The sequence below is a fragment of the Manacus vitellinus genome, unplaced genomic scaffold (genome assembly GCF_001715985.3).
Source record: "Manacus vitellinus isolate BGI_N305 unplaced genomic scaffold, ASM171598v3 scaffold_113_pilon, whole genome shotgun sequence".
NCBI classification, from domain to species: Eukaryota; Metazoa; Chordata; class Aves; order Passeriformes; family Pipridae; genus Manacus; species Manacus vitellinus.
Window position 1 is genome coordinate 296,028 of NW_021938858.1, and position 15,758 is coordinate 311,785.

The 15,758-nt window shown below is 38.1% G+C and overlaps 1 protein-coding gene across 1 annotated transcript in view; it reads left to right on the forward strand.

Annotated features, from left to right (window-relative positions):
- EPHA3 (EPH receptor A3) overlaps positions 1-15,758 on the forward strand; it is a 196,630-nt gene that overhangs the window by 146,761 nt on the left and 34,111 nt on the right. Inside the window, exons 7-11 of the mRNA XM_018089066.2 lie at positions 4,069-4,228; positions 6,324-6,426; positions 6,877-6,944; positions 11,313-11,438; positions 15,409-15,594. Coding sequence (XP_017944555.1) covers positions 4,069-4,228; positions 6,324-6,426; positions 6,877-6,944; positions 11,313-11,438; positions 15,409-15,594 — 643 coding nt within the window. The remainder of the gene's footprint in view (positions 1-4,068; positions 4,229-6,323; positions 6,427-6,876; positions 6,945-11,312; positions 11,439-15,408; positions 15,595-15,758) is intronic.

The window sequence follows — 15,758 nt, forward strand, 5'->3', positions numbered from 1 at the left end:
ATCTGGATATTTCCCCTGACAAGTCACTTCTGATTGCTGGTAGATGATTGATGTGGAGCCATTCTTTTCCATCCTGCTTGTTTTTAGTTGACATACCTTTTGTAATCTCTTAGAAATTAAATGATAGAGCATTTAATAGAGTAATACAGGTCAGCCCAATTCTGTCACACACCTTGTTTGTGAAAGTATTTTGCTATGCTGTTCTTAAATTTCAAAGAATATGTGATATTTATGGACAACTGCATGTTACTGGTATTTAAGATGTTAGAATAAATTTGGAATAAGAATAGAATGTCATGTATCTAAATTATGATGCTGTGTAGTTTTTCTAATGCATTATTCACATAAAATATGTGGAAAATATTTATTTTCTGCAGGAAGAACTAAATAAACCATTCGGTGGGTTTTTTCATCAATGATTGCACTTGTGTAGCTGAGAGAGTAGAGCTTTAAATGTTTGTAGGGAGATTAGAAACTACAGTTTTGGAAAACTATTTTAACTTTCTGGAATGAATCAGAGTGGTTTGGGGTGGAAGGGTCCTTAAAGACCACCTAGTTCCAAGTCCCTGCTCTAGGCAGGGCCACTTTCCACTAGACCATGTTACCTAAAGCCTCATCCAACCTGGCCTTAAACACTTCACAGAATTATGGGCTGGGAGTGGCAGTTTTCTGGACTTAGTGTTTGAAATAGAATTGTGGTTTTTGTAAATCTTCAGAGGCCAGTTATAAAGCCCCAGTCACTATTTATTCAAAACATTTAAAAGAAATAAAATCTTCTTTCAGGGAGATACAGTATGGAAAGTCTAGGCATTTGTTTTAGGGTAAGGGATAACATTTTATTAGAAGTTAATGGTGCTAAATGACACCCCAGTTTAGTCCATCCATACAATGCTGTGCTGATTTCTAAGTGTCTGGGTTAGTAAAGCTCACAAATAACAAAGCCATGGTTTTTTTCTTAGACAAACCATATACTTTGTTCCTTCCTTGTCCTTGTTCACATAATTATGTTCTCTTGAAGGAGTATCTTGTCATGCAAAGATACAGAAAAAAAACCATCTCCTAAATACCACTCATAAACTATTGTTTCAATTAAATATACTCCTTACAATTATGCCAACTAAATCCCACACACTTTATTAAGGTGAAGTCTTCTGCAAGCAGTGAGTGATATTTAGTTGCAGTCTCTCATAGCTAAAAGAGGTTTGCTTTTGCCATCATAGAAATTATGTGCTCAGTAGCCTGGTTAAAACCAGCACGTAACTGTGCACTTTGTGCTCTTTCTGAGGCTGATTAAATAAATTATATGCAAATGCACTTTGTTACTTTTAGAGTAGGTAGGCCATGTATGCTCCATGAGATTTGTAGGAAATGTTATATCAATGAAGATTTCACATGTGGCAATAAGGGAAGCAGTATCAGGACTGTGGATCCCTCCCAAAGATGTGTAGTCAGGTACTGGCCTCTTAAGTACATGAAGCTGATGGAACAAAATGTTATATAATATAAGCCCTTCCTGTGCTTATCTGAAAAAAAGGGCATACCAATTACTAGTACTGCCACTATAAATTTAAAATATCTTCAAAATATGTCTTTTATAAAACATTATAAAATGTCATTTGCAAATGAGACACCAACAGTAGTGGGGTTTGCTTCCCAGTAAAGATTGTGTCTGGTAAACTATGCAGAAACATTCAGGAAGAATATGCTTTGTGCATCCAAGTTCAAATTTATCATCAGAGTGTTTGATTGAAGTGCTGCCTTACAAAGCCTGACTCTCCTTTTTGTGTATCCCCTCTGCTTATGGCAGCTGTAGTGCTGTATCTCTGAAGTTTTACTTTATCCCCAAGAAAGATAAACTTGGGCTTTTATGTGGTGTTTCACTGATTTGATTACGAGTAACATAAAAAATGACTTACAAAATATGTGTGTAAAAAGCTTCCCATAAACTGAGATACCATGACATCCTCCATACCATTGTTTTAAAAGTTTATTTTCCAAGTTCCATTGAGGATTATTAACAGACAGGGCCATGACTATATTTTCCCTTGCACATTTGTATCTGCACCAGAAAGAAATGTTTGCATTTCAGAAAAGCGGCCTGAAGCAAGATCAAAATGAATGTCCAGTCATAGCATACACAAAAGATTTTGTGTTTTAAAGACAAGATTATTATGTCTTTGAAATTAAAATAGTGGCCTGCATTCAACTGAATGATGAGATAAGGGAAGCCTGCAAATTATAATACTAGGCCTTTGTTAGTTCAAAAAATAACTAATTTTACTCAAACCTGTTAGTTCTTTAGAATGTCCTCCTGTAAATTTTCTCCCCTGAATTTATAACAGAAAACTTTCTAGAGAAGTACTGGGAAACTCTGAGGAGGTCTAATGCTGATTTCCTTTTTATTTTTAGTGTGCAAAGAAAATGACCATGATAAACACTTTTACAGTCATTCTTTGAAGACTAGGTCTAGCTCACCCTATCTGAGGTTTTGATTCTGGGTGTTAATTTTTAGGCACAAGCTTAGCTGCTTGTTTGGTTTCTTTTTTTTTTTGTTTTCCTTTTTTCCTTTCACTGTGATTTCTCACGTGCATAATGTTGAATATTACATGGAGATTCTGGTGATCCCCTTAACAATGGTGTAAATGTTTCTGTTTCTCTGTATCAAAGATTGCCAAGAACAGAGTACTGAGGCTTCTTTAGCACCAAAGTGAACAGTTTCTGATGTCCGCCTACTAACTTAGAATATCCCAACTTTATTACTGTAGACAGCACTGCAGAGTAAACACACTAAACAGTAAACAACTCCAGTCACTTGAACTTTACACATGAAGCTGGAGTGGCTTTGGTAAGGAGTGTGTAGAGCATTTTCCGGCCTCTGTACTTGTGTACGGGCACTCCAGTGTTGTCAAAGTTAAAATATCAGACCCTCACAAGTCAGTGCAATGCCACAAAAAAAACCAGTGGGAATTAGGTGAGATTCTTTGCATCCGACAGGCCTTAACTCAGTTTCTGTTTTCAAACAGGCAAAACTCAATGGGTTCAGTGTTTTGCAGAGTGTTCAAAGCAAAAGGACAGTATCTGAAATCCCCACCACCTCCAGAATAAAAAAGCTCATGGTGGGGAACCTAAACAATTGAGATTCTCACAGCTTCCCACATGTGTGGCTGCTGTCCAAGATTTTTTTTTGAGACAGTTCCAGCTGCCATATTGAGGAAGCCAAAAATATTCTTTTGGTACAGGATGGCTTTAGTAAAATAAGCAATACCTCAGGCTCCAAATGCATGCTTAAATTTTAAGATTATGTGCTTACAGTGGGACTGAGGTACACTTTTATGAGAATTAGCTTTTTGCACAGTGTGAAGTGTCTCCAAATGTACTAAATTACAAGATAGTCCTCTTCTTACTTTATATAAAAAGTCATTATGTCAGAAATAGGTAACATTTAGGCAAAGTGTGGTTGTGAGTGTGGTCCAGGAGAGAGTTCAGGGAGTTTTTGCCCAAATGAGGATGAACATGTCAATCTTATAGCTTTTATAGCATAATAGAAAACCAGTTAAATTCCTCTTTTCACTGAGCTGAGGACCCTGAGTGGAGTTTCTCTTCTGACTGTTATGAAGGTAACCACTTGTCTTGTAAAATGCAAGGCAGTAAAAACTGTATCCTGCAAACATCTCTACAGGGCCCTAAAATGTCCAAGTTGACCTGTTACAACTTCCAGTTCAGTGCATTAGGCAAATCTGATTTACATTTTTTAAATAACGTTCTTAATAATTTTCTTGTTGTATTACAGACTATTACAAAATTATGCAAAGCCATTTAATAAAATGTCATATTCTCAGTATGTCTAGTATTCAATATATAGCATAAGGCCATAGAAAATCTAATGATTTAGACTTCTTGCTAAGAGGTGATAGAAAATGAATGCTTGTACAAGCATTTGTCAGGCTATAAACATTCAAATATATCCAGTTCTCCCCAGGTCATTTGTACTAATTTAGTGTCTACCACCTCTTGTTTCTGTTTTTTAGGGTGTGGTTTTAATATGATAATTTCTCTTTTCAAAAGCAGGAACAAGAGACAAGCTATACCATTCTGAGAGCCAAAGGCACCAATGTTACCATCAGTGGCCTCAAACCTGATACTACCTATGTCTTCCAAATCCGAGCCCGAACTGCAGCTGGATATGGGACAAACAGCCGCAAGTTTGAGTTTGAAACCAGTCCAGATTGTATGTATTTGTTCAAATGGTCCATACTGACATCCTGCCAGGTTTATGAGTGATTTGAATGGCTGCTTGCACTCCTTTTCTAGTTTAGGAAATATGTCTCATAACTATTTAGGATATGTCTTTCTTGGTACTATTACTGTATAAGTTTATATTTTATCATTAAACCTGGAACATGCTATAAAGAGTAAACCATAACTATCACAGGTGGTATTTTCTTCCATTCCCTACCCTAATTCTACCTCATGCCAGAACCGATACCTTGCTAGACCATGGCTCTTGTTGAGAGAGGAACTTTGAGAGAAAAACGGGTTCACAGCCTCACACTGTTCCAAATTTGTGGCCTGAACCCTAGGGACTATAAACCTCTGCTCCTGGAGAATTGGTATTATATGGGTCCATTGCTCCTGGGTAATTCTCGTGTTACTGCAAATTGCTGATGCCTCTGTGTAGCCTTGAGATGAAACATGTGCACAGGCTGGGAAGGATGGTCACTCAGTTGAGTTGCTGGTCAGGAAGTTGAGCTGTTTGGGTCCCTTCTCTCTGTCACTGCATTTCTGGGTGGTCCTGGGTAGTTATTTAATAGCCTGGCACTCCTTTTTCTTTTCTCTAATATGTAGAGAATAATATTACTTAACTGATGACCTTATAAGTGTTCTTTACAAGTTTGGTTATTGTATCAGAAAGGCTCTTAATAGAGTTCACAGTCTTAAATGTTGCTTTCTCATCACTTGGTATTATACGGTTCATCAGACCTTCTCTTTGCTAGAAGTTGGAAGTGGCTTAATGCATCAAAAATCAGCCTTTGCTGAGGTGCCCATTTACTGATACAGACTGATGATGAATAATCAAAGACTTTTTGCTTTGTGGAAGGTCAGTCTTTCACTAAAGGCTCATGTCTGCTGCTCAAATTTATAACACAACTGAGGACTATAATTCTGATACATTCTCATAAGGCTTATTCATGTACTCATGATAAGGCTTGAGAACTCATGGTCTAAGGAGTGTTCTGCTAAAAGCAACACATTCTACCAAGAAGAGTAGCATCAAGCCAAATGGTCTTTCGCTTGGCTTACATGTGTTTTTTGAGATAGGTTATGTATGTATCTCATTCCCATTTCTTCCACCTCAGCTCTTATTCTGAAAAGCAAACAAGCTTCATGTTTAAAAAGCAGTTACAAATTGCTGTTGTGATGACTAGAAACTTTGGCATTCTAGTCGAAAGTAGAATGCAAGATAGGACAAACAATTACAGCAAGGAGAAAGAAATCAGTTGCAGAGATGAAAAATTTATCCACTTAGAGTTTAATGGGTTTTCTCTGCAAAGTAATGTAACAGAAAATAAGAAAAAAAGAAAAAAGGAGAAAAAATGTGAAAGGTGACAGGAGGCAAGGGTGCACATCTCAAGTTACACATTTGAACAACAAATTGAATAACTTTGTTCCTGTTGCCAAGTTATAACTGAGTGCAGTTTTGGGTCTGTAATAGGCAGAGGTTAGGAATGCTGTGACTCCAGTCAGGCATGTACAGGGCAGAAAATAGCCCTTATTTTTCCTGTAGCCATGCATTACCCATTGATAGTCCTTCTATCTGCTTCTGCATGCCCGTGCTTTACACAACCTTCATGTGGATATTGCCAAGGTTAACTGGGAAACTTAACTCCTTAAAGCCCTTTCCATCACACAAAAAAGGAAAGTAAGGGTGATGATTATTGACTGGCTGGGATTTCTTGCCAAGGAGAAATTCCTTCTGACCATGGCAAAATATGTGTACGTCACAGCACGTGTGTTTGTAGTTGTGTATAAGTGTATGTATAAATATCAGTTTACCAGCAGTTGCAACAGTCAGCAAGTAAAAATCAACAGTAGCAGAAACAACTTTGGTACATTGTCAAAGGTGGCCAGAGCCTTATGTTTTCTTCCCTTGTATTTATTTGTTTGATGAAAAATTATGTAGCAGATTAAATATGTGTCAGGACACCAAATGCTATAGAGTGATGACTTAACCTGTCTGTTCCCTATATACATGTCAATTGTGGTGTAATCACTGCTGTGTGTGTGTAAGGTTATTTATATATATTTTTGTGTTAACTTTCCAGCATTCTCCATTTCCAGTGAGAACAGCCAGGTGGTAATGATTGCCATTTCAGCAGCAGTAGCCATTATTCTGCTCACAGTTGTGGTGTACATCTTGATTGGGAGGTTAGTTTTTTGTCTGATTTGCACATTTTCTCCCTCTTCCATTTCCCTGAGGGGCTTTGATGAGCAGGCGGGTTGGGTGTCGTCCTGGTTTGCAACCTTTTCCTTTGTCTGCTGCCCAGGAGCTCCAAATCCTGCTTCGTAGTTGGTAATGAGCCCTCTAACATCAGCAGCCCCAATCACACAGCAGCTGTTAAAAAAATGCTATAAACACATTCTTAGGCAATTGTAAAATTAAACTGTAGGGGTCAAAAATCAACAAATCCTCTCATTAGCCAATTTCCTCAAATTCCCCCAGAACATCACATGCCTCTATAGAGCACAGAGAATGTAAATATCATTAAACTTTCAAACAGGCATTTAATTGTGGAGGGAAAACATTTTATTCTGTTTCCACCTGCAGTTAACACATAAAATTCTCTATATTACTTTTTTTTTTTCTGTTGCTTGTAGATTCTGTGGATACAAGAAGTCCAAACATGGCACTGATGAGAAAAGACTGCATTTTGGGAATGGCCATTGTAAGTTACTGAAGCCTTTTAATGCCTCCAGATCTGTTGAATTCATCCCCTAAATAACTGGTGTTTTTCAATTTAAAAAAAAAAAGAGCCATACCTCCCTTAAACTAAGGTGAAATTAAGAAGAGTATTATCTCTTCTCTTGTGGGTAAAGAGATTTTCCCCAAACAATTATTCTTTGTTTCAAATTCTTTTATCTGTGTTCAGGTTAGCAATGAGCAAAACATCACTGTCTATGTTCAAACAATACATGTGATATTGATTGTGCTGTGCATCACTGAAGGGCAGAGTGTAACTGCAACTTCCTCATTATCAGCTTTATAAAGTCTAAGAAATATTTTTTTCCTCCCCAAAGTAAAATATAAAATTAATTTAAAACTGTCTTGACCACTGAAGGGACTGTGAAAATTGTTTGCTTGACAAAGTTGACCCACTAATAATTTAGTTTGGAATTATTCTAAACATATGGAGTGATACAGATTAGCTTCTTAAATTAAGAATAATTACTAAGCAATTGTCTCCAATTAATGGGAATTTTTAAATCCAACTCTGTTTACAAACGTGTTTTGTTCAAGTCCTGATTCCCCACTGGCAAGAATGAATATGTCTGTGCTTTTATTGAGTCTCATCCAGGACTAAAAGAGCCTTTCCACTGACTTATGTTGTCTTTGCATCACAAAAATTGGATGAAACATGTTCAAAAGTCGAACCCAAAGCCTATCTATTTTGATGTTCATGTACCTATTTTTAATAAAGCTAAATGGGGCTTAATTCATGGCTGCTCTGGGTCGTTCAGCAATGCCCTGTGAAAGGAAAAGTGTGGACCAACATCACATCCAGGAGATGCTCAGGGGAAGAAGCTCCATACTCTCTTTCAAATAGAAAGAAATTAGTGTTGAAGCGGGAGAAGCTGAGGGGAAAATAAGTTGATAGCTTAATTCCTGATCAAGAGTAAGGGGGGATTTCTTGGGGTTTTTTAATATCTGCATTTTGGACTTTTTCATCTTTACAGGCAAAGATAACGCCCTTCAAAGACACCAACCCCAGAAATTCCTTTTTTGGGTGTCTAACGAGCATGGGCTTAATAAGAAGCAGTAGTTTGTCTTTGAAACAGTTTCAGCTATGAATGTCCTGCTAAACCATGGAAACTATGTTGAACCATATATTTCTATTGCTTAGCGTGTTGTAAGGTGAATGTACTTGAGGGTTTTTTTGCACACAACAGTGGTGCTGTACCATCTGCAAGAAATGGTACATAATCAGGTGCCTCCTCACCAAATATAATTGAGTCAACATTTTAATGAGGGATTTACCTGCAGCAGTGGGAAATTAGAACTGCTTCCAAATCCTCATGACAATGGCATGACTGTTCTCTGACTGTTCAAGTTATTACTGCTGTAAGTTTGGAGCCCATCCTTGTCTCCAGGGAGCCATGAGCATGAATATCCACAACATGTGTCTCCTTCCCCAGCACTGTCAGGGGATACTGAACCTGGAACAGTGGGTTTGCTTCATCAAGCCCAACCAACTATTCTCAAAAAAAAAAAAAAATCTATAGGGTTACATGTGGCCCCATAGAATTAATGCTTCATCATCCAAATTTAATGAGGTTATAAAATAAAAGCAGCCAGTAAAATAAGTGTCACAGACAAATAACAGGTCAGAATTTGCTCTTTTTACTCCCACACAATGGAAAGTTGCAATCACTATTCTTAAACATGTCAGTACTGTTAAATTCCTGTGGATTAAATTGCTTTTAATTTGATTTTAGATATTTATGTACTGTTTTCTGAGCAGTGCCATGCTGATTCACTGTGTAGTAAGAACAAAGCCAGTTATGGACCTGATATTTCTCTTAGAAGTTCTTGAAAATTATATATTATAAACCTTGCAGATATTTATCTGCTAGAATTTGTATGTATGTACGTGTGTGGCTGTTGAAGCTTTAATCTACCAAATTGCAGTCTTTCCCAAAGAATAAGAAAATTGCTCCTATGAGCTAAAAGAGGATAAACCAACTTCCATGGCTGTCGTAAACTTTCAGCATCTTAAATGCAGCAGCTGGTTTATTTCAGTCAGTTTATTCTGAATTACTTTTAAAAAGGCTCCAGCCATGAACTATTCCCTGCAGCATTATTACAAATCCTATAATATCACTTCAAAGGAACGAAAACGTTTCACCTCCTCAGATCCTCTCCCTTTGCCTTCTTTGGCTGGGCCCTTTTTATTTTTTTGCTACCTTTAGGGCAATTCATGCTGTTAAAATGAAAATGTAAATTATTATGTTTGCACAGAATGAGCTGTAAAGTAGTAGAGCTTAACACATGTGCACGTGTTTATTATCTGTATTTCATGACAGAACCCAGTTACTATGCAGCCTGCCCTTAATTATTGGTGTGAAGGGATTATTCTCCTTGCAGTCACCATCACCTGATCTTGGGAACCTCTGGGGTCAGCATTAAAAATCTGAAGCCAAAAACCCCACAGACTTTTAATTGTTATTTTTATTGGGGGTATGAGGGAGCCTGTAATATACATTCAGCATGGAAGGAAAGGAGCATTTACAAGATCTTTAACCAACAGCAATATACAGCCAATTACTTTTTGTTTTACTTGCAAGTAATTCTGTAATCATCAGGCTCTTGAAGGAAACACAGTCGGCATTTAGGGCCGTGCACACCCAGCCCTTGTGTTCAGAACATGGCTCTTTGCATTGTTTGCAAGGCAATTAGCTTGGGAACTCAGTTTTGTCATTTCTTTGTCAATTCTGAGGCCAATAAATCTCCATAAAATTGATTTTTTTTTTCACTAGGGATTGTTTGACAAAACAATTGTGTGCTCTAACTAATGGTCCAAAGGTATTTTTTTCCCATCTGTGTAATCCCAGCAAAAAAGGTTTAACTATTCTAGAAAGAAGCTTTTAACTATTCTAGAAAGAAGGTTTTAACTATTCTAGCTGTCAAAATTGATGCAGTACCATAATGCCAAGCTGTAAAGGATACTCCTGAGTGGGTTAAAGTGGTGTTTATAAGAGGAGTTAATATCCTTTATGAGACCAACTGGTATAGTTAGGAAAAGCTAGAATACACGTCGAGGAATGTAGGTTTTGTGTGAGAAGCAGAAAACTTCAAGCTGGTTATTTCACTTTTTGTTCATAAAATATATTTTTGTTATAAAATGAATACAGAGGCAGGCACAAAAGGCACTGGGTACAAACACAAGCAGTGCTGTGAGCCAGGAAGAGGGAATGAGGTTGTGCTTTGCCTTCAGCATCTTTGCTGGAGGCAAAGTTTGGGAATGGTCTCTTCCTCTCTAGTCCTGCTGGAGGAAGAGATGTGGAGAGTTTGAAACTGCCCTTAAAATCATTCAGTTGTTTGAAGTAGCACTTGCCCTGGGCAAACAAACAATCCCTGGCCAGGAAACTGTAGAGGAGGACAAAATAAGAACATGGATGTTTGGGCAACTGAGGACTGCGGAGGGAAGCGGCAGGTCCGCCGAGCCCCTGGAGCTTGAGGAGCTTGAAATATTAAATGGTATAAAGCCTTTCCCATGAGAACAGTGAGGCTAATTAAACGTTCCCATGGCCAGAGCAGCCTGGAGTATTAGGGAGTTGACTAGAAGATGATAAGCAGTACAAGGACAGGCCTGTTGACTGTGTTTCAGGGTGCAGGTGTGAATTCCTGAGTGTTTTTGTAAAAACATATTTACAGTAAGTGTGTGGGAAAGTCGGGGCCAGCTACCTCAGTGAAGCTGCCTGCTGCACTTAGCCAGCAGACACCCTTGGCTCATCTCTCTCTTCGGGTGCCTGTGTCTACTTTCGCTACGGACCAAAACCTAACGATACGACAGATACCTTGCGACAGAGGACTAGAACCAGTTTTTATTAAGAACAACTCTCTGACATCCTTATATGTACTGGCAGACAGATTGAGTCACGGGTGGGTTTTTTCATGTTTCATGTTTTTATTTTCTTTTCTTGTTGGAGGACTTGGAAAGAAAAAGTTTGAGTTAATAGGGGCTCTTAGTATAGTCGTAAGAACTTCTCAGGTTGGCTGTAGCAACACGTTTTGTTACTTGCCTTCCTGTCATTACTTTAAAAAGGACAATATGAGGCAGCATCTAAATGTAGCAGCACGGAGGGGTGAGTAGTATTTTAATATCTGAAAAGCAGTTAAATACAACAAGTGCAGATGTACTTTAGTGTTTCCAGTTTTACTCCGTATTAAGACTCCTGAAGACCCATAAAAATCAGTTTGATTTGAAGAACACCTTTTTCTCCTATTGATTTGGTTTCCGTTGTCTCGTGAGCTTTCTTTAGAAGGATTAATTAAGTCTAAGTAACATTTTCTCTCTGAATCTGTTTTTCCACAGTAAAACTCCCAGGCCTGAGAACTTACGTAGATCCGCATACATATGAAGATCCCAATCAAGCTGTGCATGAATTTGCCAAGGAACTGGATGCTTCTAATATATCCATTGATAAAGTAGTTGGAGCAGGTACTGACCACCAGATATATTGAACTAAAGATACTTTTTTTGCTATATATATACTGTTTTAGATCTTTGGGTTTATACTTGTGACTGAAAAGAAAATTTTGTAAAGTCTTCAAATTAGTAGGTCCTATTTACAGATTTACAGCTGGTTTCAGTGCATGTGAAAAGTTAAGTGCACACAGTCCTATTTTTCTTTTTTTTTCCTCAAAGAAAGCAGATAGCAAGGCAGCTTTTCAAAGGACACCAAGACCACCCTTGGATGCAGCACAGTTGAGAGTGAAAAAGATTGTTCAGCTTCACTTCTGTGCTTCTCTTTAAAATCTGTCAGCAAAGCACAGAAAATGTGCTTTGTGAAGATGTTTTCCTTTTTTTTCCCCTTAAAAAAGGACTGTTGACTATTATACCTTGAGTGAAACCACAAACTCTTTTCATACCAGTCACGATGAATGCATCACACTGCAGTCACCTTTGGTCATTGGATTGATTTTGGTCACTGCTTTGCATTTGAATTATTGATTTAGGAAGAAGGGGTTGTCTGTCTGATAACTGATTTGTCTGAGCCATACAGATGCCATGGATTGTTGGGTTTACAGAAAACAAACTGGTGAAATGAGCTGATTTTGTAACAGAGGAGCCAGGTTACAGAAAGTCTCATTACACTGAGACTGTGTTGCAATGCAACATATAGTCCTGATAGGTTGTGTGCCACTCCTTGAAGTGGCAGATTGTCTCATTGAGTCAGAAGATCATGAAGTGCTAGCTTTCCTGCTATATTAAAGCATTTGTGAGAAGTACTGTTGATTTTTAATCCATTGAAAAATGCCAATTATTTTGTTATTGAATTTTTTGTTTCTCTCTAAATATATGACTTGGATTAAAATCATGAAATGTGAGAGAGGCAGACTCACAGTGCACAGCAAAAGATTTTCAGTTGGAAAAGGTGTAGAACCATACTACTGTGCTCAGTGCATCTCCCAAATCACTCAGCAAAAAAAGAAACTGTTCATCCTCTCTTACCGAAGCTACTCAACTGTTTGTAGTTTGAAGTTAAGTTATTTTCTGGAAAGGTTGAATTTTTGTTCCTTGCTGGTTTAAATTTTGCCCCACAAGAGTGCACTGTTCTCCACCATCTTCAGTCAAGGCAGCAAAGCTCTGCTTACTGCACATAATAGAGAATTAGCATAAGGATAGAGAAGGAGGTTATTGTAAAGTTAAGTCCAGGAACAGTGTATTTCCTTGCAAGACTTTCAGGAGCCTTTGTTCACAAATGTAAGCTTTCTAAATTTGGGCTATGTGCAGTATATGAATCTAGAAAACAAGTTGCTAAGAATAAGTGATATGTCATGTTTTACCGTTCAATTGTTCTGATCTATTTTTAATCAAGATACACATTAGAATAAGAAGTAAACCAAAATTTGCCAAATATGGCCATTGTAAACGGAGTAAGAGTTTTCTGAGAAACTTCATAAGGGGAGTATGTCCTAAAGGAGTCTGGTGTTTTAAAAGTAAGTCCCTTTGCTCCATTCCAGTGAAAATAACAGAAGATTCTGAGTTGGAAAGGACCCACAAGGATCATCAAGTCCAACTCTTAATTGAATGGCCCATGTGGGGATTGAGCCTGGCATTATTAGCAGCATGCTGTAACCAACTGAGTGACAGAGGGTTCCTGTAGGTCCTCCACAATGAAGCTACATGGACTCAAGATATAATAATGCTCTTTTTGGACACCATAACTCAGATTTCTGTAGCCTGAAGTACATATGGCATTCTAGTTAGCATTTCCTATTACCAGTTGGTAGAGATGCCAACAGGAAGAGCCAAGCAGGGAAGAACAGATGAAAATCAGGCTATAGAGTGCTGGAAGCATCCAAAATGAGTTTGTTCCTTTACACTGCTGTCACACTCAACTCGTACTAGCTTTTACATTCAGACTGAGTGGCTCTGAGGCAGCTTCTTCAGGAACACTTCTTTCCTCCCCAAAAACCAGAAAGGCATTTCCTGCCTCTTGCTTGAGTCAATGCCTTATTTGAGTGAATGACTTGGTCTTTTCCTGCCCTTGTCCTTTGTAACACAAGTGTGAATGAAATCATAAAAAGACAGTGATTTGAAAAGAAGGGATTCATTTAACTGTGTTGGAGTGTGACGTAAGTAATGAGACCTTCAAGTCAGGCAAGTAATCTTGATATTCAGAAGTACTTTTCCAAGTGGTTTTCACAGCTTTAGCAGAAGCCTCTGAGAATAGAGGGCAGCTTGCATAGCTTTGAAGATATACACAAGTGCAATAAGGAAATACTCTTGTCCAAAAGAACCACAAGAAAAACACGAGGGATTTTAGTAGGAGCCTAAACATAAGAAAATCGAGGTCAGGAGCCACTTTTTCAGATTTTTCTTTACAGTAATTTTTTTTAAATAACTCACTTGTTTTTATGGATTCAGTTCAGCAAATCACTTGAAGGAGTTTAAATACAATTGGATTGTAAAATAATACTACAGAAAGTACTTTCTTAATTTGGGGTAGATTTAAAGATGTACTTTGCTGAACAAGGAAGTAAGAATTTGCTTTTCTTTCCAAGCTGAAATATACTTGTAACATAACATTGATCAAAGTATTTCAATAATTTAGGGCCTACCTGTCCATGAACTTATTGGGAAAGTTTGCAGTGCCTCAGTGAGGATTAGAGCATCACTGATGTTCAGGAGGTTTATTCAACTCTGATGCCTCTCCAGCTCTGAGAGAGTTCTATGCACAGCAGTACAATCAGGATTTAAAACACAGCAAAGGAAGCTGATTTCAGAGTCTTCCTTTACTGGTTCCCTGGTCCCCTAAATTTACAGCAAATGCCATTCACTGATGTACTAAGTAGCCCATTTAAAAAGAAATTAGGATCTCCTGCAGAGAAATCTTTATATCATGAACAGCACTCCTAAGCAATACCTATTTGCCTTCCACATGTAAATAGACACATCAGTCTGCAGGGCAGGTTTATGTTTATGTGTGTAGCATAATTAAAAATAAACACCTCAGGAAGGTTTTATATGAAAAGCCATCATCCTCATCTCTTAAAATCAGTCCTTAGAAAGGGTCCAACCTTTTTTTCTTGAAGCATCCTCTGGTCTTGAAGTACTTGTGGCTTCTGATTAATCACTCAAGTTCTAAACTGTCCAGCCATGGCTAAATGGGTTTAACTTTTCCTTCACAAAAGTTAAACCAATATCAGATATACAATTCTGGTTTTAAATGAAGGATTGATTGCTGGACTGCGTGCTGAAATCATAGCTATTTTCTCCATTGACAGTAACTGAACAACAGTTTTAAAAGGTTAGTTTGCTATAGCTTTTTGGACCATTAAAAAAATCAAGAAAATGGAATATGAAACTGGACCCTACAAGATTTATTTCAAACCTTTTTTCCCCCCTTTCTTCTGTTTTCAAGATGTTCTTTGGTCTTCTTTTTTTTGTGGAGCTCTAACAGTACTGGGCTGGGGTTGGTATTTGAACCGCAGCAGCATTTGCTCTTGATAAAGTATACTAGTATACTAGTCACTTTGGCTTTCAGAAGTTAAGTAACTTGGAACTGTACTGTCACTGGTAGAAAGGCAGTTACGTGTTCACAAGGATGCAGAACTATTCTGCCATTCTGATACTTCTTAATCAGTTAACGCTCCTACTGCTGTCTCAAAGTGCATCAACAGAAGCAGAAGGGGAATTTTCTGATCTCATTTATTCATTCCTCTGCTCTGCAGTCACCTGGATATGCAGAGTAAATAAGTGACATTGTCCAGTTTGACAGCTGGGGAACCCAAGGATGATAATGTGAAGCAGTTTGGACAAAAGGCCCCTTTGGAGTGACGATCTGTGGCCTTCCAGTGAACACCACTTTTTAGGGGCTTTTGCTGAAGGCTAAGTCTTCATTCTTAAATCCCTGTGAAATAACTACATTTCAGCTTTTGTCGCTTTTCCACTCTTTTTTCAGGGGAATTTGGAGAAGTGTGCAGTGGACGCCTAAAGCTGCCTTCTAAAAAGGAAATTTCAGTTGCTATCAAAACTCTGAAAGTTGGCTACACAGAAAAACAGAGGAGGGACTTCCTGGGGGAAGCAAGTATCATGGGACAGTTTGACCACCCCAATATCATCCGACTAGAAGGAGTCGTCACTAAAAGTAAGATATGATAGGGACGTCTGTTTTGCATGGGAAGTGTCATGAGGTACCTCCAAACCTAAATCATTCTGTCATTTGCTGATCATTCAAAAAAAACCAGAAAAACACCCTAAACCATTTTTTTTTTTTGCTCTGCAAGCCCCTCCAGAAATGCTGATGTTATG